The 22,261-nt window shown below is 39.2% G+C and overlaps 3 protein-coding genes across 9 annotated transcripts; 1 reads left to right on the top strand and 2 right to left on the bottom strand.

The window, feature by feature from the left end:
- Nucleotides 1-321: 321 nt before the first annotated feature.
- Nucleotides 322-12,489, bottom strand: LOC137129327 (palmitoyltransferase ZDHHC18-B-like). 4 transcript variants are annotated; one of them, XM_067508367.1, is made up of 10 exons: nucleotides 12,239-12,489; nucleotides 11,582-11,742; nucleotides 9,332-9,481; nucleotides 9,026-9,163; nucleotides 8,623-8,674; nucleotides 8,408-8,510; nucleotides 7,814-7,923; nucleotides 5,858-5,884; nucleotides 5,640-5,742; nucleotides 324-3,205 (listed from the first exon to the last, which is right to left on the bottom strand). In XM_067508367.1, exons 1-10 carry the CDS (start codon nucleotides 12,487-12,489, stop codon nucleotides 2,849-2,851), a joined length of 1,452 nt encoding a protein of 483 aa, XP_067364468.1. In that variant the 3' UTR covers nucleotides 324-2,848. The 4 variants fall into 4 exon arrangements, with proteins under 4 accessions (XP_067364450.1, XP_067364461.1, XP_067364468.1 ...); XM_067508349.1 differs by having other exon boundaries at nucleotides 322-3,205; nucleotides 8,408-8,697; XM_067508376.1 differs by lacking the exon at nucleotides 5,858-5,884 and having other exon boundaries at nucleotides 325-3,205.
- Nucleotides 12,477-19,733, top strand: kdf1b (keratinocyte differentiation factor 1b). 4 transcript variants are annotated; one of them, XM_067508414.1, is made up of 4 exons: nucleotides 12,477-12,617; nucleotides 14,705-15,656; nucleotides 15,773-15,859; nucleotides 18,674-19,733. In XM_067508414.1, the coding sequence occupies exons 2-4, from the start codon at nucleotides 14,729-14,731 to the stop codon at nucleotides 18,766-18,768; spliced, it is 1,110 nt and encodes a 369-aa protein (XP_067364515.1). In that variant the 5' UTR covers nucleotides 12,477-12,617; nucleotides 14,705-14,728; the 3' UTR covers nucleotides 18,769-19,733. The 4 variants fall into 4 exon arrangements, with proteins under 4 accessions (XP_067364515.1, XP_067364507.1, XP_067364500.1 ...); XM_067508406.1 differs by lacking the exon at nucleotides 12,477-12,617 and adding an exon at nucleotides 13,519-13,727 and having other exon boundaries at nucleotides 14,710-15,656; XM_067508399.1 differs by lacking the exon at nucleotides 12,477-12,617 and adding an exon at nucleotides 13,519-13,731.
- A 740-nt stretch (nucleotides 19,734-20,473) lies between these two features.
- On the bottom strand, nucleotides 20,474-22,010 carry LOC137129373 (nuclear receptor subfamily 0 group B member 2-like). The gene is made up of 2 exons (XM_067508439.1): nucleotides 21,253-22,010; nucleotides 20,474-21,165 (listed from the first exon to the last, which is right to left on the bottom strand). Exons 1-2 carry the CDS (start codon nucleotides 21,788-21,790, stop codon nucleotides 20,924-20,926), a joined length of 780 nt encoding a protein of 259 aa, XP_067364540.1. The 5' UTR covers nucleotides 21,791-22,010; the 3' UTR covers nucleotides 20,474-20,923.
- Between the last annotated feature and the right edge of the window lie 251 nt (nucleotides 22,011-22,261).

Raw genomic sequence — 22,261 nt, 5'->3', positions numbered from 1 at the left:
GTCACATATCCACTTTTCTCTTGCACTCCCTCTCTCCTTAGCCCCAAGAGAACTACTAAAAACAGAAACTTAAACAGAATCGAGAAACTGCTGTTATATTTTCTTTTCAAGTACACAAATTATATTTCATTATCTTATTTAATATAAAATAATTAACAAGGAAGAGGAAATAATTAGGAGATGATTGTTAAAAACACCTGAAACTCCACAGTTGCCTGGAGCATGTAGTGCACTTGTTGACTTTGAATAGATTATGTGAGTGCACCTCCTGTGTTTGAAGGTCATCACTGTCATCTAGTGGTTGGCTGCAGCACTTCAGAGGAAAAAATAAAATCCCCAAAGCTTTATCTTTCTTTTTCTTTATTCTGGCTGTACAAACACAGTACAACATGTCTCTCTTTAGAAATGCATTCTTTCTCACTATTGACCTTCGACACAGTAAACAGTGCACATGAAATGATGGCCCTCAACTGAATGATAAGTGTGTGTATGTGTCCTTGTATTTGTTTTAGTGCATGGGGATGATGATCTGTTTGGATTTGTTTTGCATTTCTGTGCATCTATTGACATAAACTTAGAATGTGGAGAAACACATGTCACGTGGAACTTGCATATTTAATACCTAACCTCTAAAGGTCTCCACCTGAGAACAGACCAACACATCCACTATTCACATACATCTTAGATTGAACAAAGAGCAAATAAACCGTTTTTAGGAAGACAGAATGTGTACTGGAGGGGACATTCAAATGGTTGTGTGATTTTAATGATAACACAAGCAGGAATGAATAATACTGCTTATTACAACTATTCATTAATCCAAAACATATATTTCCTACAAAATGGTGGTGAAAACGCTCTGGGGTAGATAATGTGATGCTTGAATACATGAAAATAAACAAAATATCATAAAATATGTCATTGTCATGCAGTTGCATTCACTGCCATTTTTACAGCTGAACAAAGTACAAATTGTTAACAAACTTTTACAAACTTAAAACCAATTGTCCCGCTTTTGCAAATTCAAAGAGAAAATGCACCCTAAACAAAATTCACATTTCTATCATTTTAGAATGTAAAGTTAATACCTTTATAGAAAGACAGATGCTTTGCAAGATTTGAATTGACAGTAACATACAGTCATTTGCACCCAGGGCTGGAAAAATTTTGCCAGAGGGCCTAGGCTCAAAAATTAACTGTGGTTCCCCCCTGGAATATGCTTCAGCAGAGAACCATGCACAAGCTCCCATGTGGGTGAGTGTGTGAGACGTCTGCAAAAATCAATGTATTCATAATTACACGAGCCCCTCTCTCGTTTGTGTATTCTCTTATACTGCAGTTTTGACTGCGGCCAGTCTACAGCAGCTCCTGTGAAGAAAGTCCACAATACTGTACTTTCCTTTGTAAAAACTTTACAGTTGTGATATGTGAATATCATTCTACATGTGTGCTGGGTTCTATTTGATCTTCATAACTAGGTTGGTTATCTTATTGCTGGTGCATGTTGGAAGGAGATGAAGGAGTGGGTGGTTTGGAATCATCTCTAACTAATGAGCCAATCTCTAACAAGGAGCCATGGGGTAGAGTGACGCAGAGTTCCAAAAAATGAAAGGCAATCGCCACCAATTACATAATTTCAGCCAGTGCGGTTTTTAGATCATCTTATGTAGGAAGCCTGAATAGGGTCTTAATCTCTATGCATGCACTTCAAAATATCTGGCTCCATATATGCTTAATTTAAAGTGATGTAAGTTATATTTTTTATTGAATCTAATTGAATTATAGTACCATAAGATCCTTATAAAGCTTGTGTAGCAATAGCAAAGAAGACATAAATTTGAACAACAGGCCGTCAAGATGATACTTGCAAGACTTCCCATGAGGTTGTGGCTTGCGTGAAAAGAAAAAATAACATCTGAACATGTCTAAATGCAAAATGCATGCTTGTTTCAAAGGTGATAAGACTGCCACCTCTGTGTGCAGTGAGCTGGAGCATTTAATGTTGTTCCTGAGTCAGTATGGTGGGCTCAGACATTATTCAACAATCTGTTAAGCACTTGAAGCATTTCTTGATAACAGGCTTTAGGGGTTTGTATTACCAAAAAAACTGGTGTTTATTCCTGCAGGGGAGCAGCGCAAAATTGGAGATTACTATATTATTAGATTATATTCTTACTGAAAGGGCTTTTACTTGAAATGGTTTTGATTTAAACACAAAAACTTTAGGTCTAATAACACTATAGAAATATCTGCCAATCTTTGAAAACGCTCCATGGCTGCTGACCCAATTCTGTGAATTTCTATTATTCACTATTTATATTATCTCATGATATCGTCAGTTCAAACTCTTTAGCTATACATTGAGCAGCACAATATTATTGGAAATTATATATGTAAATTCTATATTTAGAATGGCCTTACCCTTTAGGACCAACTTTTCTCTTTATAGATGTGCCTTAACTCTCCATACAGCTTTTTAAACTCCCCGAGTTAAATACATCAATGTCACTGTTTCACAATATTTAGTGGATCTTACATGCTGGTAAAATTCATGTTTTACATGAAACCTCAGAAAGGTATATGGCTATATCAGTAGACCAGTTTTTCCATCTTAGAAACATCATTCTACAGTGAGGGATTTTAAAACAACCTTTATAACTAGTACCATGTTCATCCAAGCCGCTGTAGCATCCAGCTTTCCACTACAGACTGATCCCACACTAACACATCTTCTTGACTGTCATCCCTTCAAAGAAACATCAAACAAAAAGAACTTGACTTCATACTGTTTTACAGCATGCAAGATTCAAACGATGTGCATTTTCACTGGAGAACACTGTCATTCGAGTCAGTCAGTGCGAAGGGGTAAGCCATCACCTTGATGGCCCCTGGCTTTGGAGCTCAAGCCAAGGTCCGAAGAGGTAGGGGAAATAGGGGCATCAAAGGTAGGGTTGGAAGTATGCACAGCTGCTTGATTGCTTATCTTTGAACCATTCTTAGTGTAACTGGGAGAGGATGTAGTGCCTGTGAAGCTGGAGCGGGGATGGACCCCACAGCTCGTGGAGTGCTCTGGGGAGAGGTGAGAGGACACTGCAGGGCTGTCTGCGCAGGTTTGAGCTGTCTGAGGTTTGCCCTGAGGACACGAAGTGGACAAAAGCGGAGGGAGAGTGGCAGACTCCAGCAGACCTTTAGTTCCCTGTGTGCACTGGAGAGGTGCAAAAAAATGGATGAGAGGAGCCAGTGAAGTTATCAGAATGAACAGCAGGGTGGTAAATCACTTGAAAGAGCTGCACATGCTGCAAAGGCAAGCTATGAGCACAAGCGAGTCATAGAAGCCATCTTAAACTAAAAGATCCCAAATGTTTCATGCAATCGATTTGAATATGGGTGCAAATTAAACCAAATCATATTTGACAGATTTATTTCCAGGAAAATTAGATAGAATTGGCCTAAATTTCAGACTACATTTTTTAAAATTTGAGCAATGTAGTTTAGCAACACAATCATTCATTTCTCAAAAAAGCAAATTTTAGTACACACTAAATTTAATCAGCACATGAAGAAAACTGAGGGGATCCCCAAATTTATTATTCAGCCTCTGGGCACCATGAGTTTCTGTAATTGTATTTGTAATCTGTGGATGAACTAATACTTGTTTAGATATTTTGTACAAAAAGGGTCATCATGATGGCACTAGAAATAGCCGTTTTTTGATTACACTTGTGTCAACAACTTTAATGTTAATGTAAAGGTTCAGCAAATTGTTACTATTTTATGTACTGTTAATAGTAACCCATCATGTATTGGCTGAGAATTTGCAAAATAACTAAAGGGAGAGTAAGTGGAGTAAGAAAGTGCAAGAGTTCCCACTTTTTGTGGAGTAAAAGTAACACAGCTGCTTTATCACAGCATTTGTGCTGAACCCAGCTGACTGCTGCAGTTGAAAATTACATTAGTGAGAGATGTGAGACTGAACCAAAAGAGTAAAATTGCAGGCCAAAAATCAAATCAAAACAATGGGCTGAAAGAGGCAAAAATGCTTTTGACCAGTACACTATAGTGAAATGTATTATCTCAACACATGCTTTTATGTTGCTAATTAGTTTTGCATACAGCCACACCCTGAATTACTCAGAAAAAAGCCATGCAGGACTACAACAGCCATCCAAGATGTCATGCAGGCACAGCAATGGGCACTGAGACTCTGCACTCGCTTTCCCTTCCTTTTAACAGGCTTACCAAGCTCAAGCCTCACTTTTCCTGTTCTAAAACCTGGTTTATCAGCCAGTGCAGGACACTGCAAAGTCCAGACATTTCTCCTCCTAGTGTTGGTGGCAGGACAGAGACAGAGACAGACCAGAGATGGCACAGCAAGTTAGGACTGGATGGCTACACAAACAATGGACGTAACAATAGTGGTTACCCTTTCTTCCCTTGGAAAACAACTAATCTTGTGAAGGTGGAAAATGAAAAATGAGTACACAGAGATGGAGTGCATGACCAAATATGCACATTTTATTACATCAAATGTATGAAAATATAAATATGTATCAAACAGAAAGGGGAGTTAAAACAAACATGTAATAAATGCATGAAGACGAAATGATGAGTGATCTTAACCTTTTAAACGCACATAAACGTGATTGCTAGCATGAGACAGGAGGAAATTACTTTACAGAAAACAAGGTACCACAAGTGCAAAACAAGCTTCCCTCACTGTGTCTACACAATCACCAGACCGTGCCATACTAAATGAAAAGATAACAATTACTTAATATGAAAGTATCGCAACTGTTACATGTTGTAAAACGAAGTTGCTGTAACTCTCCAGGCATTTCCCAACATCAGAAATTGGAAACAGCGTCTGAGGCTTTGCTTCTCTCCACCCCTGCTCTTTTTCCTTCATCATTAAATAATACCCTGAGACAATATAATGCACGGGAAATAATGCTGGGGTCTAGACTGTGATGGGGAAAAACTGATAACATTTAAATAATCTAAACAGTGGTTACCCTGATTTGTTCATTTCCCTGAGGAAAACATGACTCAGTTGTTCAGTGGAGCATGAACTGCAGAATGGTGTCTGAAGTCATCAGACTAACAGGGCCAACAGCAAAGCTAAGCTATAAAACTGTCATTTAAAAGAATAGTTACCCATCCAGAGTGAGATGAGATGTACTTAAAAAAGAATGTACGAATGGAAAAAATATCACAGCTGAGTTTTAATGCTGACATAAGACCTGTATTAATCTTTTTCATCTCACTCTCTGAAAAGTTAGAACAAAAGAAAATGTCCCAAACCCAGAAGCCCTGATGCAGCAGCAAAGCTTACACTGAATTCTGCCCATATTTCAATGAAATTCCTTTAAATGTGTTGTTTGCAATGGGAGAAAGCAGTAAATACTGATATGTAAACATGTGACTGTAGTGTAAACACTGTACATGGAATTGACCCGTGACGCACAAGAGGAGACCCATATGCAACAGGCAGCTGACAGATACTGGGCTAGGAGCTACAGCAGGCAACATGGCTCCTGTCAGGCAGAGGTAGAGGTAGAGTTTTTGTGGGAATTGGGGGGTGCAGACACAGGGGAGGGGGATTCCTGAAAGCCAAAAGCCAGCTGGGAACATCCTCCTACCACGTTTAGCTCGCTTTTAGTGGCCTGAGTCGGGAGCTCGCTGTTCGCACTGCCTGTCTGGGCAGAGTCATCTGCGGGCAGGAAACCTCGTCTGTCGATCAAGCTAAAAAAAGACAGACAAGGAAGGTCATGTCACAGCTCACGTAAACTTATTGATACACAAGGAATAAACTGAAAAGGTGGTCACAAAGGTAATTTAAACAACAAAATGTACAAACCCATTTCCAGAAAAGTTGAGACTTGTTCTAAAATGTAATAAAAATGAAAAGCTTTGATTTGAACCTTTTATCTGACATAAGTCCAGAGAGGTTTTTTAATGTTTCATGTACCAGCTTAATTTTATAAATTCAAGTCATTTAGAGTTTGATCCCTTAACCAGACTTAAACAGTTTAAAAGACCCAAGTTTACCACCCTGATAGATCACCGTTGCTTTTAATAACATAACTGAGGATAACAATGTTTACTGTTTTGCAAATAAAATATTTGTCTATTGTTGCTTAATTCAAGAATTCAGCTGCGCTACAATTTGTGGTCACTGTTTGATTCTCCATTTTATGATGTGCCACACGCTTTCAATAGGAGACAGCTAATGACTGCACACAGACCAATCGTGTGCACACACTCTGTGCCTATGAATCCACATTTTTGTAGCACATGCAGAATGAGACCTGGCATCATCCTGTTTAAATATGTATTTTTTTTTCCGTCTTTCCATCCGACTTAGGCTCAGGCCCCAATAACTCAGCGTTTCTGCTCGGAATTGATGTGTGGCTTTTTCTTTGTGTAATAAAGACTCAGATTGCATTTCTAGATGCAGCAGTGCTCTGTGTTGAGTGACAGCTGTTTTCCAAATTATTTTTGAGCCCACGTGACCATATACATCGAGGTAGCATGACAGAGGTCACAGACATTTGACACTGGTTTCCATCCTTGGCCTTTACACATCGTGAGTCCACAAATATTTTCACAATATTATGTACGGTAGATGGTGAAAGACCTAAATTCTTAATCTGGTGTTTAGCAAACTTGTTTTAGAACTCATTGACCATTTTATCATGAGCAAAGTGCTGGATTTTTATACACAATCATGATCCCCTCACCTCTTATCAATTAACCTGCTAATTTTAGAATAATACAAGAATGATGTTAATTGAAGATTTTATAAACTTTTCTGTCCCATTATAGGACAGTGTGTTTCTATGATTACATAATTCATTCAAGATTGTCCTTTTTCTAAACGGACTATTTGTCATATATTCAACTTGTATATTTAATGGGTATATAGTAATATAGTAACTGCCCTTTTTTGTCCAACCCATAGGTAAACAAAAACTCCTCAAAATGCTCCTAAAGTTGAGAAGCTATTACTTTTAGAAACTTATCAGCCAAGTAATTAAAGCTTAGACCAAACTAAACAATTTGTAATTCTCAAACATAGTCTGGTTGCAGCTCCTCAAATGTTTTCTAAAAAAAATACAAGCAATATGAGGAGTTTAAGTTTGGGATAATTAAATGTCACAGACTAAAAAATAAAATAATCAAATGTATCCCTAATTATGAGCCTTACTTTGGGTTATACCTCATAATTTACAGAAACATTGTTGCTTCTGTTTAAAAATAAATAAATGTGGGGGTGTAGACAAAATGACGTGCATTCACCATACCACCATCTCGTTAAGGTACTTCTGCCTTTTTTGCTTTTCTCTTGCAGGTCCAGCTAATTGGTTGATGGAGCTGTCCACTTGAGCTGACCGGAAGCATCCGGGTCCAGTGATTCCAACCACTTTAAAAGCTTCCCCCACAGTCTTTCTATGTGCTGTTTTGTTTGGTTTCTTTATTCAGTTTTTACTCCAACAGTCACCCACTTACAAAACCGATCTTACACATTCTCCATATATCATCTCTCTTTCAACCTAATTTATGAATTTTACATACATTGTTTACTTTCAAGTGCTTATTCTGCCAACTCTCATTTGATTTGACAAGGTAATTTAAGCTGGTTGGGACAGTACACTTTTACAATATTTACATGCATTTTTGAGACACCAGTAAAAGCAAATGTAGTCCGGATTAGATATGCAAATGATGACTGTTGGTGTGAATTTATCTTTAACAATTTTATCATGCATAGATTAAGTAGGAAATTGTAAAACATATGAAATGTATGACTTACCTAGGTGGCATGGGTCCACAGAGCACAGAACAACAGTTGAAAAAAATGTTTTTATGACTGTATGGGTTGGTGACATCTTCTCCACTCTTCCCTGACCAGGAACCTTTAATCTGGTTTGAAAATAAATGAATTACACTGGTTATAAAATTGTAAAAAAAAGAGATGAAATTCAATTCAATTCAATTCAACTTTATTTATATAGCGCCAATTTACAACAAAGTCATCTCAAGGCACTTTACAGAATAAAGTCCAGACTACACAAGTATGTAGAAGTAACCCAACAAATCCCCCTTGAGCAAGGCATAGGCAACAGTGGAGAGGAAAAACTCCCTTTAATGGGAGAAACCTCCAGCAGAACCAGGCTCAGGGTGGGCGGCCATCTGCCTTGACCGGTTGGGCTGAGTGAAAAGTGGAGAAAGAAAAGAAAAGAGCAACGAAAAGCAACAACAAAACAACAACAAAAAGCAACAACAACAACAACAAAAAAGCAACAACAAAGCATTGTACAGGTTGTAGGACACAGAATTAATGGCATACAGTGGTGACAAATAAATGCTGTCAAGACGCTTTTATTTACTCCATTGCAGTACTCACATCTTCATTAGTGGTCAGGTTAGATGCCACCAGGTATGTATGGAAGCCTGAGAGGCCCAAGATGGACCAAACTGAGAAGAAACATATTACCAGCTCCACTGCAGTGAAAGGCTGGGTTAAGGACAGTATAAGCCAATTTAAGGAGGAAGAAATGAATGAAACATGCTCACTCACTATAAGAAATCCTGAAAAAGGCTTTAATGAGTAAAGGATATCTGCCTGGACTTTCCTGCAGGGCAAAGACCAAGCCTTTTCCACCCTGAGCCCCTGAAAGAAAGGGGAAAAAATAACTGGAAGAAGGAATTAAGTTAGTTTATTAATCTATTTAAAGGATGAAAGCATGTGCAATAGTGTTAGAATTCCCAAACTAATATTAGTAATTTAAGTTTTGGAAGAAAAAACTGGAAGAAACAAAACTGGGAATTGTCAGGTGGGACAACCCTGCCTCACCATTTCCTGTCTTCCTTCTGCTTTTACTACACAATATGTTTTGCCAGGCAGATTTCAGGCTGACTGCAACTTAACCTCAACTGGCAGGTGTGTTTGCACTTACTATCAGCAAGATCCCGCCTCTAATAAAACTATGATAATCATGTGGACAAGAATATAAACACGTACTAAGTGCTAGATGTGTGGTCACACAGCCGAAGATGAATGCTGTCAGGAAGGAGAGTGACACTATGAAGGTGTAGAAGAAGCGATAGTTTCGTTTCCCTACACAGTTTCCCACCCAGGGGCAATGGTGGTCGAATCTTTCTGAAAGAGAAATGCAGAAGTTTTAATTTAAGGATGCATTCAGTGTTATTGAAATCATTCCAGTCTAAACCAGAGTAAAGGAATGATGTTCCGTGTTGTCCTATGAAACCCTGATTTATTATTTATTATTGGTAAATGTCTTGGTGCTGGTGTGCGGGCTTAGCTCACCCACACAGTTGTCACACAGGCTGCAGTGGGACGTGCGTGGAGGCCGGAACATTTTACAGGTAAAGCAGTACTTGAGCTTGACAACCTGCTGGTTGATGAGGACCTCCTTTGTGCGTGGGGGAGGCCTGTAGCTGGTGTTCCCAGTGTTGTCTACAGAGGAGAGGGCAGGACATACATAAGGAGACAAAATAAATCAGCTTCTTCGATCAGCCAAAATGTCCACAACCTATTAAAAACACATCAGCCAGATATCCTGCTCCACTGGATGACACAGTATATAAATGACTGATGTGTTTTCAATAGATCCAGGACTACAACACCAACAAAGTAGTGAATCCAGACTGCAGTCTGAAAACTAACAAAACATGAGTAGACAAGATTCAACGTTGGCTCAAGAATCTGTATTCTAATTGGGGATAATACGAATGAATTGGAAAACGATCAATGTTATCCTGTAAGAAGAGACAAGGCCCCCCTCAAGATTAAAGCTGCAGCATATAAAATTTTGGAGTGATCCTGTTGACACTTCGTGTGAAGTCCCACTGGCAGGAGTGCAGAGATATTCGCCAATAAAAGAAAGCGAGGCTCTGACTTTTACAATGTTGTTTTTTTTTTTAAATGGCAACTACATGAAGCACTGGACAAAGCAAGGCACACTTTAGCAGACATGGAGGAGCAAAGTAGAGTGGGGTGGATTGATTTGAATGCAAGCACTGGGTTAAGTTCCATATTGATCCTTTAAGCACTCTGCATTTTATAAAAATGTGTGGTACACTATGTCAACAATCAGCGGTGTTCACTGCAGCTAACCTTACTCTGATAAGGAACAAGGACAAGGAACTTTTTTTCTTGTGGGGTGGATAGAACTACAGCTTCGGAACTTACTTTAATATTTCCACCTACCAGAAGAACCAGGGTCTAATTCCTTAAAAGTTTCCTGGTGTCCAGGGAATTCTCCTGCAGTGGAAATGGGCCTTTACTAAGTAAAGGAATAACAGTGAAATCCTCCAAAAAACTGACATTAAAAGGTGTTTTAAAAATTTGGCTTTTGAAATCATGACACAGCTATAGTTGTCCACGGACCACTGGGTCAGTGGTTCGATCCTCAGTCCTGGCTACATGTCAAAGTGTCCTTGGCCAAGACACTGAACCCCAAGTTGCTCCCGGTAAGTCAGGTGAGCACCTTGCATGGCAGCCACTGCCATCGGGGTGTGAGTGTGTGTCTGTGTGTGTGTGTGTGAGTGGGGAAATGTAAATCAACATTGTAAAGCACTTTGGATAAAAGCGCTATATAAGTGGCCATTTACCATATAGTTTACACTACAGACTGATATAAATCCAGAGAATACTAAGTCAAACTAAAATGTCTGAAATACAGTATTTGCCTAAAGTTAACATGGTAGTAAATAGACAATTCTTCTGTCATGTCTTTGTTTCAAAAATAGCTAGAACAACTGTGGTACAGTTGGGTAATATGAACATCTTACAACACCACTGCCTAAACTTTGGTCATGTGTAGGAGTTTACAAGGTGCACATGAAGCCAACTTGTGATGTGTTTATTTTGAAACAAGTCTTATGGAGGCGAATGATAATGTTGGCTAGACTCAAAACTGAGAGTAAATGTAACTGAAACTGCTACGAATGTCTACAGAACATTGTCAGGAGACATAACAAATGTCTCAGTGCTGAAATAGTTCTAAATATTCCAACAGACCAAAGCAAGGCACTTTATAAATGCAAGAAAAAAAATGCTCCAAACTGCTGCCAATGTCAGATTCATTACACTATATAGAGCCCTTTTCTACTTGAGACCTCGGATTTGTCAAATCCCTAATCATCGTTAAAATGTGCTGACAAGTGTGAGTGGTAACTACTCACACTGCTAGAATCTGTCTCATGTTTCAGTTTCAAAGTGAAATGGCTGACATGCCTTCGAACTTAAATGGGAATTGTGCTCAGAAGCAAAATAAACCATATGCACACTCTTATGACTGTGCTGAAAATAACATGTGTTTGAAGTCTGACATTGAAGTGTCATTTTTAGTTTAAGGATCCAGTTCTCTTTAGAAAGCATAAAAACCCACATGGATAGTTTTGTTGCCAATGATTGTCAAATTCAGTACCATAAACTTTCAGGAATACCCATGTTGGGGAAAATCGTGAAATTTCATGTATTTGAATATCAAAGTCAAATCATTTAGAAAAGCCACATAGTCCTCACCCCAGCTGTGACAGAGTTAACCCTTACCAATCTGATTCTCAATATCTGCAGCCTCCTCAGGTGTCGCTCTGGGCAGGATGCCGGGATCAGTGAAGCTAGTCTGGAGCAGGGTGATGAGCACAAATACAAAGAGGACTCCTCCAATAACTGGAATGCAGCTGGTCAGCTGTTTGACCAAGAAGGGACAGCTGTGATAAGGGACAGAGAGGCAGAGAGAGGACAAATTACCAAGAAACGGCGACCATATCAAAGGCTGGAAAAAGACCAAAACAAAACCCTGTCCCTTTCCTGACCCTACATTTTTCATTGTGCTTTAAATCCCTGCAGACAGACCATATAAAGTAATGTGGTATAAAAGATGAGCAACTTTTACACGTCTAAACAATGACAGGTTCCCCACGTTATCACTCCATTTGTCGGCGGGCCGTCGACTTTACTCTGATTGGAAAATTGAGGCGCAACTTAGAAAACTGCATAATTATTTATTTATCACTCAATATTTTAGCATCCAGATTGTTAGAACTGTGTTTGGGAATGCAGAGACATCTCCAGAACATATTTTTTCAAGCGATCTCGGTAGAATAATTTCAGATAAACAAACTTATGACCCCAATGTATACTGATACATGCTGGACACAAACACCGGTGTCGCACATCTAACTATAGAATGACATATGAACTCACTCAAATATGAAGAATAATCCACTTGTAACGAGAATAAGGCCCAGGGTGAGGGGCAAGACCCCACTCTGTCGGGCCAACATAATCCTTCCATCGCAGTAAAAGCGATTCTTCCCGGGGAACACCTCCCACTTTTTTCTCGGTCTCCTCTGCTCCTCTCTCCTGTCGCTGCCGTCTCCCTGGTGAGGCGGAGGGGTCGGGGTGGGTGTCGGAAGAGCCTGCGGGTCGATTTGCTGATATTCGCAGTTTTTCATGGTTTTAAGTTAAACAGCAAGGGCGTTTAACCAGCGACCGACAGCATCACCGACACCCGTGTAACGTCAAGGTTCCTTTGAGGCAGCTGAACGGAGCAAATGTCGTCAGTCCACTGGGAAAACAAGCTGTAAATAACCCGAATACCCCGTGGTCAAAATGACACCCCCATTATTCATCATGGTTCGGCATATGTATCTCTGAATACCTGGCGTAAATTAAAGCGATAAGCATTTGGTGACTGTTAGCTTGTTAGCCGTGTCATTAGCGTGCCAGCTGCGGACTCCTTAACATCAGTAAACACAAACTGCTTTACCGCTGCTAGCATATTAGCTTGCTCGTCTCGTACACTTTAGCTAACCGTTTTGAGAATATCTAAACGCCCTATACCCATGCATTACAATAGGCACTTTGTAATTTTGGTGCAAATTGCTCTCCTGGCAAAACTAACACATTGTAACACATTCGTGACTACAACATTGTGCCATAAAGTGCGCCGTCCTGCTGTTTTCAAACTCAACACAAAACATATATTTCCGGTTATTATTTGTTAGAAATAAGTGATCTATATATAAGTGATGATGGCTCTGTTAAAGATAAACGACAACATGATATACTGTAATTCCTTGTGCAAATTCCTATTATTATATTTTCTCTATAGGTGTTATTTTTATACTAATTGTTGTTGACTATATCTGTAACGTTTTCTAATTTAATACAACCACCGGTAAATCGACGCCTCATTGTGGCTAACTTGACGGCGTTAAATAAAGTGAGGAAATTCGAAAAATAATGACCGGAAATAATTTCAAAGTAAATGGTGGGATTTGTTGACTTTGGAATTGAAACGTATGGATGAGGTTTTAATTCAGTACAAATGTTGTATGTGGAGATGACAGATAATCCATACGTGCGTTGTTTATGGTTGTGATGAGCTATTGCCAACGGATGGCCCTGAAAAAGACCAGAGTTTAAGCCAAAATTAAAGTAGTTGTAGGATTTGCGTTTTATTTTGTAAGTCGTAACAGGAAGTTCAACCCATTGTTGGAACTACCTGAGCGTTTTCTGTACCTTTACGTACAGGTACACGGATTTGGTTGGAAAGTTTACCGAAAGTGTATTTTTGGAGCAGATTGGAGATAACGGACGTTCAAAATGGATTAAAAACTGAATTGCTTTGTGTCAGGTGGAAAAGACAACACTAGTTCGGGACTCAGTTGGTGGACGCACCGTGTATAGTGTAGGTAATGTTTACAGAGAGGTTCGCAAGTCCTCTAACGTTAGCTAATGGAGGAACGAACAGCAATGACAAGTCGCTATGGAAGTGAAATTAATTTGATAGGCTACACGAAATGTGGCATTTGAACTTGCGGACGAATTCGCGTTAGTAGCTAAACGTTAAGAAAAAAAACTACTCTATACCTTTATTTCACTTGTTCGTTTTGTGTGGAACTACACGACATGGCTGCTGTAAACATTCGTTTCGTTCCCGTACAAGCCGTCATGACGGGGAAAGCCAGGCGCTATCACGCAACATTAACATTCTACGTGTTATCAATGAATGAATATAAACATAAAAGAAGATTCATTTTTATATTGTCAATTCTGTATCTATGTAACCTGCAACCCAGGGTTTAATTGAATGACCTGTTTACACAGGTTTGCTGTGTCAGTGGTTGTCAAAATAACCACAGTTACCAAATAGTGGACAATATCTATTTTAGTGCTGGTATCTCATCACGCTTTAAATGTACGTTTAAATTAGAATACAGACTTACAGACAGAGATATTCATAACTTCGTTGGTCGTTTCCTAGGTGTTCTTAGCCTTGTTACATTAGCAAGAGAACATTAAATTCCAAGATTTTTAAATCAGGTTTGGTGCCTTGGTTCAGCATCACAGTGCAGACAGAGTAGACGATTTTGCATATTGCATTTGGCTGTCTTTTTTTAATCTATTCACATAGTTTTTAATCTTAAAATGATTTGTGACACCATGCATGTAATTTGATATCTGAATATGTTTCATCTGTGGCTGTGTGTTTACACATTCTTCACAAAACCAGTTGTATTACTTTACTTGCCACCTGGGGATAGCAGTTTTGCATGTGTTTAAAGAGAGATGCCCTCAGGTGGCTACAAGTGATTTTACAGTTTTCCTGATAGATTAGATCATTTGCAAGACAATGTTAAAAGATCCCTTTTTCTCCCATGCTAGGCCAGATCTTGCAGGCTGAAAGTCATGTCTGTTGGCAGCTCTGGCACACTGAGATATAACTCAGGGCCTGGTAGCTACAGGCATGGACCTAGCCAGAGCAACAGCCAGAGGTCATCGTATGAGGAGCGCTGTGTGGATCCAGTGGAGGACAGGCTCCCGACCGTAGGGACAAAGACAGTCGACCAAGCTCACCTGAAAGATGCAAATGGGAAGGAGTCTGAAACCATTGGCTTTATTCCTGGCTCAGCTGACCCTCCGCCTGCAGCACAGACATGTAATCCCTGTGCTTCTCCAACCAGCTGTAGGACCTTCGTGTGCAACATGCTCACCTGTGGCCTGTACAGGGTCTGCCAGCGTTCCGTGCTTGCTCCATGCCTGGCGCCAAATGATGAGATGGATGAACCAGAGAAGGTGAGCCTCCGTGGTGTGAAACCAGGCGACAAAAAAGAGGAGGAATGCACTGACTGGCTAGGGGATGTCCGCATTGCTGGAGTCAAAGTTAACAGTCCAAGGGAATATTTAGACATTGAAACCAAAGCGCCATCATATATGCCTCCAGCTGGTGGTCACACACAGCCCAGCCACCCGTCCCTACATGAGTCTATGAGGTTTGAGGACTGGGAGGACGGTGAGGAAGATGTGGACTCTCTGATTGCTAAGAAGCTGCTGGAGCTCTACTCTGAGTATCAGATTGAAGAGTTGGCCAGGTGCACCTCAGACTCCGTGTTTCTGAAGAAGAGCAAGGACATCAACCAGCTCATCAACTCACTGGCAGAGGAGCACAAAATGGGTGAGCAGGAAGCCGAGTGTCGACTGGTGCGTGGTATCATCCGCATTAGCACCCGTAAAAGCACAAAGAGGAGGCTGCCCACCTCTAGGGTCGAGGGACCGCCGTCAGACAGCGGGAATGAGACCATGAGGGAGAGTGATTCCTTCTCATTCACCAACAACAGTGAGTTGTATTTTTTAATAGTGTAACTCCAAAAGCTATAGGTGTTGCTTTCAAAATGGCATAGTGTTGCTTCTCTGTCATCAAATAACAGTCTGTTGTTTTCACTTTTTCTCAAGATGACTACAGATCAAAACCAAATATCCAAATATCCGAGCTGACTTCTTCTGACAAGTGTGCCAGGGAGATGTGGAGATACCATGGAGGTATTAAATCTGTCTTTGTTTCACATACACATGTGTTACACATAACATGACATGTTCTACACAGTGTTACCAACAACATTGTAGCTAGATTTAGCGACTTTTGAAACCACTTTTGTGTCTTTTTTCCCCCAAAGATTAATTAATGACTTGGGCTGACCTGACGAAAATCGTATCTAGAATGTTCACTGATTAGAAGAGAGAACATTAGTGTGTTAAGTTGATCAATCAGCAGCCAGAAAGATGCATGAACTTCAATTGCTTATCCCTTTTGTTTGTCCCAGTAATTAACTACTTTGTTTTTGTTAAGGTTAAATACAACTTTGATACTTTTCTCCAATCAGACATCAGGAAAGTATTCACTTTTTCCACATTTTGTTATGTTGCAGTCTTATTCCAAAATTGATTAAATTCATTATTTTCCTCGAAATTCTACAAACAATACCAGATAATGACAATGTGAAAGACGTTTGTTTGACATCTTTGCAAATTTATTAAAAATAAAAAACCTAAAAAAAAATCACATATGAGCAATCGAGAGAGAAGGGAGATGTCCCAGAACCCGATGGTCACTCTGAAAGAGCTCCAGCATTTCTCTGAAGAGAACCTTCCAGAAGAACAACCATCTCTGCAGCCCTCCACCAATCAGGGCGTATGGTATAGTGGCCAGACGGAAACCACAAAGGCACATGACAGCCCACCCAAGGACCCTCAGACCATGGTCTAATGAAACAAAGATTGAACTCTTTGGGCTGAATGCCGAGTGTCATGTCTGGAGGAAACCAGGCACAGCTCACCACCTCACCATGTTAGAGCCCAAACTTGAAAGCGATTGAACATCTCTGGAGAGATGTAAAATTGACTTTGCACAGATGCTCTTGCACATTCTCCACTATAGGGTATTGTTGCTAGAATTTTGAGGAAAATAAGGATTTTATTCAATTTTGGAATAAGGCTGAAACATGAAAAACTGTGGAAAAGGTTACCCTTCAATGTGTTTGAAATGTCTATTTCTCAATTCAAAGTTATCAGTAACCTGTGCATCAGTGATGGCTGTTATTGGTTTGTGGAACTGTTTACACATACACACAGTGCCCTTATTTTTGGTAATGAAGGAACATGTCACCCAGTGAAATGGTGTGACTCATAGATGTCTTGTCAATAGTTTTCACACAGCAGTGGAGCTATTAAGCTAAATCGTGTTCTGGAATCTCAGACCGTAGACAAGCATTGTTTTTAGCCTGTTAATGGGATTTGTTGACAGTAAACATAGAAAATCACCACTCATTCTTTAAAGTGGTGTTTTGTTATTTAGACATGAGTGATTTGGTTTTGTATCATTAGAATTGGTCCTAATCAATGACTAATGGTGGCTCTGAATGAATTAAACTACTGATTCGATAGCAAATATGTTGTTTTAAGACATCCTCATGAATTAGTTTTCTTTATACAAGTTTTCCAAACTTTTTCCTCTGGCCACACTTCTCCGCCCCAGGACAGTCTGTGGGCAGCCCTTTTCAGACATGCCTGATTCACATATCTTTTTAGGTGCTTGCATTAGTTACCTCTAGAATAAGTTTTGGTTTCTGTCTTTTAAAAAAGGTTAAAAGGTTAAGAAACAATAAATCTGTTGTTTTACAGTGTGTAAATACTGTAAATCATAAAACAATATTTAATCACCTTTGTGTGATTACAGCTAAACTTTTAAATACAATTTTTTTTTATGTATTTAAAGGATGCACAAATAAACTACAAATATGATTTAAGGACTTAATCCTCTTCCATGTGTTAACATTTAGTTCTTCAATCATATCTAGTACAGGAAACAACCCAAACAACAGACAGCTTTGTTTGTCAGGTGACACACATTAATATGTGGATGTACTTCCTGGCTCACAAACAAAGATGCTCTGTTTAAAATTTACCCTGAGCCTGTTCATAGAGCTGCACCGACAACAAACTATAGTGTAAATTGTTTTCATCAGTGAAGTGTGTCCTGCAATGTGTAAGTTTATTTAAGAGACATTTAAGTTATTCAGTATGATATAATACTGCATTTTAAGGCAATACAATTAACTGAGGCAGGACTGCCCAGCCTTGCAGTGTTTCCATACAGCTGAATTGACCCTGTGACTAATTTAAAACATTTTTGTCTGAACAGTTTGCTGATTACACAGGCTTTATCACAGACCTCTAGAATGCATTTTTTACATGTGATATTAACAACTACAGTTCATATTCACATTGAACCCTCATCTCAGGATGCTTACAAAGTAAGTAAAGAAACCTAACAGCCTTTTACTGTGTTTGTAGACAACAACAAATATAAATTGTTAAGAATTTTGTTAGGAATAATTCATACTTTCCACATAAATTAGTTGCCATTTTCCAGAGCAGTTTGGTAAAATCTGTACCGCAGAGGGAATTTCTGGCACTTTTCTTCTTTTCCGTCAACTGCAATTAGTGAATACAAATCCAAAAGATACGCTTAAGACTATTTGTTTATATCTTGTAGGAGACAATCAGATATGTTTAGATCTGTAAAGGACTTGTATGGCAAGCCTCGACCACTTTCTTGTGTTTGCCACCTCTGTGTGCAGATTATGCATCATTCTTTCTAATGCAAATTGTTTGTGGAATGGGGTGAAGGGTTCTCATACAATATAATATAAAGAACTCAAAATCTAAAAGTTATTCACTAATGTTTTCCTATTCATTTTCAATTTTTGAACAATTTTTAGTGAAAATATTCAATGTGCGATAAGATTTCTCATTGAAACTCTGAAGTAATACTCAGTCCACTCTCCTCTTTTATAGGTCATTCTTCTAGTTCCCCAACAGCCTACTCACCTTCTCGCAGTGAGACCAACTCTTCAGGTGTCCCACTAATTCACACCTCTGTGAGAACATGATTCCTGCTGCACTCTGACGTTCTTTGCTTGAATTATTAGTCATACTGTGTCCACAGGGTCACATATGGGATGTTGAAAGGGGACACTACTTGCACAAGGGTCTCTGACTGAGCCAAGCTCAATGTAGAAACCATTGCTATGCTCCGGAAGAAGAAAATGTGAAGGTCACATTGTCTGAAGGACATTTGTAAACTCAGGGCTCTGTGTGTAGATATTTATGGTTGATAAATATTATGTACGTAATTGAAGGAGCTTGTCCTGCAGGCAGATATCAGAGGCAGCTCTTAACTACTGTATGAAAATTAGCCGTCCCCTTATCCTTAAACTGTTCTTACTATCTGATTTTATTTTTAGTGGTTGTGCTCTTGCTATGAAGAGGACTTCTATAAAACTTTGTTTACTTATGTAAAATTAAACTATTTGTTTTGTTTCAGCACATTTCAGGTCATCCTAGATTTAATTCTGAGCCAATGCTTGATTTTAACTCTATTTAGAGCTTTCAATTCATTTGTTACATAAAACAAATTTACATCTTGTCATTGAAATGATGAAATGAAGAAATGATCTTATAATTTCTATAATTTCAAATATTTCAAACTAATGTGTTTGGCATGGCATTGTTCAAGAGTGCTGGTAAGGATGAAGTATAAACATTTGACCAATAGAAGAAAATCCTGTGCCGCTGTTCTTTTTTTTTTATGTAAAAAAAAAATTCTAAAAGGAATAGTTACTCATAAATTTACTAATATTTACTTAAAGTTGATAACATACCATGTTCATGTCTGTATGTTGAAAATGATGCTATAGCCATTACGCTCAGCTCAGCTTAGCATAAAGACTGAAAGGGTCTGAATAAGACTTGCCTAATGACACTCTTGTGCTCTTAAAGCACACCTAGAGCTCACTGATTCATATCTCATATCTCCTATGTTTATTCTGTATTAAAACCAAAGTCTAAAACTGAATGTGGTCAACTTGTCATTTTACAGTCGGGTTTTTGTGAGGTAAGGGCAGTCATATTGCTCCATTGGCTTTCCATAGGCATGAGCAGTATCTTTGCAAAAAAGCAAATAGATGTATTTCCTGCTTGCTAGGGTCGAGGTGGGAAGATGGCCAGCTGACTTAGTGGAATTTACCCAGCACTGTGGCTGTCTTATCAGTATATGCTTATGGTTTCTGTTGGTCAATAACTGTATTGTACTGGCTGCAGTCAATTCACATGAGTAGCTAACACACATTTTAACAAATGTAGGGTCTACTTGTGTAGATGAAAGTTGTTTCCCTTGTTTCCCGGTACTTCTCTTCTTGTGCACTGTTTTAATTAAGTGTCCTGTGTGTAGATTTCTAAGCAGCTTTTTATCTTGAACTAATGTGACACTGTCTTGTCTTGAAACACCAGTCTGGTTATAATACAATGGCGTGAAACTGGTTGTGCTGGTTTGAATCAAGAAGTAAAAAATACAACTCAACTAATTAGTGATTAATATGTCTGTCCTAACATAACTGCTTTTGTTGCTAAACTGGTAGAATTGTCCACTAATGCGCAGGATTTGGTTTTAATTTACACAGTAAATAGTCGCTTAGTAGTCGCACAGTAAATTATTCAGGTTTTTAAAAAACAATATAAGGCTTGGGTCTAAAAAGGACCAACACTATCTTGAGTTGGCAGGTTCTTCTATTGACAGAAGGTAAAAGGTAAGGTTAGTTAGGGTTAGATAACACTTTATTGATCCCCCTGAAAGGAAAATTCAGCTGAGTAAAAATTACATTAAACATTTAAAAAACAATAGACAAGAATCTATAATATTATCCAAGACAGAACAATAGCCTAGGAATATGGTAATAGTAAAATTAACAAGGATATGTAATTAGAGAGGTGGGATAGACTGGAAACCTAAAATGTCTAATTAGAACAGTGTTTATGAAAAAGAAATTGGTTGCTCTTAGTTTGCCATGCGTGGCCACACGAGGGAGTCCTAGTATATATATTTTCAAGTTCACAGCTTGCAGCTTTCCTTATTCCACTTCCATTAGGACATGTAGGATAATCTCTTTACGAATTTAGTTTCTTGTGCTTTCAGAAATTTTGAATTTTATCAATTGTTCACATCGGGGCATGTATTAAAACTCAGAGCTAAATCTTTGCTTTGTAACCCTATTGGACAAACAACATCTCTGTTAATAAATGTAACATATCCATATTGCCAATAACTGGCTTGAAGAAAAGCTCTGTGACCAAGCTGTGACTGACAGTCTGAATGGTGTTTGCCACTACAAGTAGATGGCTGAAACGACTGGGGTCCTCTGGGTGCAGGAGGTGGGTGACTTCTTGGAGAGCTCTCTGGGCTTCTTGTTGGAGGCCTTTGATGAACAACAAGGTGCTCAGTCCTTGAATAGCTGCAGTGGGAGAAGAGGAGTTTCTGTTTAAGGTCATAAGCAACAAGCTGGCACTGTTATTAAGCGAGTAACGTTTTTATGTTTTACCTGGGTTAAATAATATGGTACCCTTCAGGTAAGCATATTCCTTCGGACTGAGATCCAGACTCCACAGCTGATGCAAGCAAGTTCTCAATCCATGGACTCCAGCAAGAGTTGGTTGGTCAGCCTTCTCTTCAGAAAGCACCATTCCCAGCAGAACCTGTCTGAGGATACTTGAATGGGGCACATCAGTCACTTCAAATACGATCTGTTCCTGTGCAAGCCCCAGAACAAACAAAGGGACCCAGCATTGTCTCAACAGTAATAACCGGTCTTCTGCCGGAAGCTGATGGAATGATGGTAAACTCCTCATGAAGCAGATAGTTTTGACCAGCACACTGGAGGCTACTTGGTAGGTGGCCTTTGGGTCTTTGAGGCAAACTGTCCGCTTCTGTTCACAGTGACAGTTTTGTGCTGAGGCAATAAAGTTCCGTTTGTCATTGAGATAACAGCAGCTCTTCCAACTCAAGATGTTGTATAGGACAGTGTGAGGATCCTGATGCTGGTAACTTGACGGAAACATTGTTTTTTTAAAAAAGGGCATAACCTCCAAAAGTCTTTTCAAAGAAAATAAGCCAGTATGTCCCAGAGCACAACAACAGTGTCACTCAGCGCGCAAGCTCAGGCCCTTTTTATTCTGAATGTTACTGCACATGACAACCTCAGCCTTGACCCTCCTTTTTAAGCCCTTGCATAAAAAAACAATGACCCTGGACTTCCAGCGTAGACAGATCTATGTTTCTTCCACGTGGAAGCAATAAGGCCAGTTGAACACTGCCCAGGGATAGGAAATACAGAAGCAGGCAGGGTGAATGACATTTATCATGTTTACCTCAGTCATTAACTCATAATGCACCAGTCTATCCATGACTAACAGGGTCAACGCACAGGCTGCCACCCGACCTCTGCCCTAGTTATTCCTTGGACCTTCAGCAGAGAACACAATGACTGTTTGATTGGTTTTATTATTTTTAGATTTTTAGATTTTTTTTTAGATTTTCTCTAAATGTATCTT

This window comes from Channa argus, chromosome 1 (assembly GCF_033026475.1).
Source record: "Channa argus isolate prfri chromosome 1, Channa argus male v1.0, whole genome shotgun sequence".
Lineage (NCBI taxonomy): Eukaryota > Metazoa > Chordata > Actinopteri > Anabantiformes > Channidae > Channa > Channa argus.
This window is presented reverse-complemented; position numbering and strand designations above follow the sequence as displayed.

Coding starts and splice junctions, on each gene's coding strand:
- LOC137129373 (XM_067508439.1), bottom strand. CDS start 21,790: ATGCCCTTTTTTAAAAAAACAATGTTTCCGTCAAGTTACCAGCATCAG. Junction 21,166..21,252: donor TACCATATTATTTAACCCAG/GTAAAACATAAA, acceptor CTCCCACTGCAG/CTATTCAAGGACTGAGCACC.
- kdf1b (XM_067508414.1), top strand. CDS start 14,729: ATGTCTGTTGGCAGCTCTGGCACACTGAGATATAACTCAGGGCCTGGT. Junction 15,657..15,772: donor CTTCTCATTCACCAACAACA/GTGAGTTGTATT, acceptor CTTTTTCTCAAG/ATGACTACAGATCAAAACCA. Junction 15,860..18,673: donor GATGTGGAGATACCATGGAG/GTATTAAATCTG, acceptor CCTCTTTTATAG/GTCATTCTTCTAGTTCCCCA.
- LOC137129327 (XM_067508349.1), bottom strand. CDS start 12,489: ATGAAAAACTGCGAATATCAGCAAATCGACCCGCAGGCTCTTCCGACA. Junction 9,164..9,331: donor CCTGTGTGACAACTGTGTGG/GTGAGCTAAGCC, acceptor TTTCTCTTTCAG/AAAGATTCGACCACCATTGC. Junction 5,743..5,857: donor CTCAACTTTTCTGGAAATGG/GTTTGTACATTT, acceptor GTCTTTTTTTAG/CTTGATCGACAGACGAGGTT.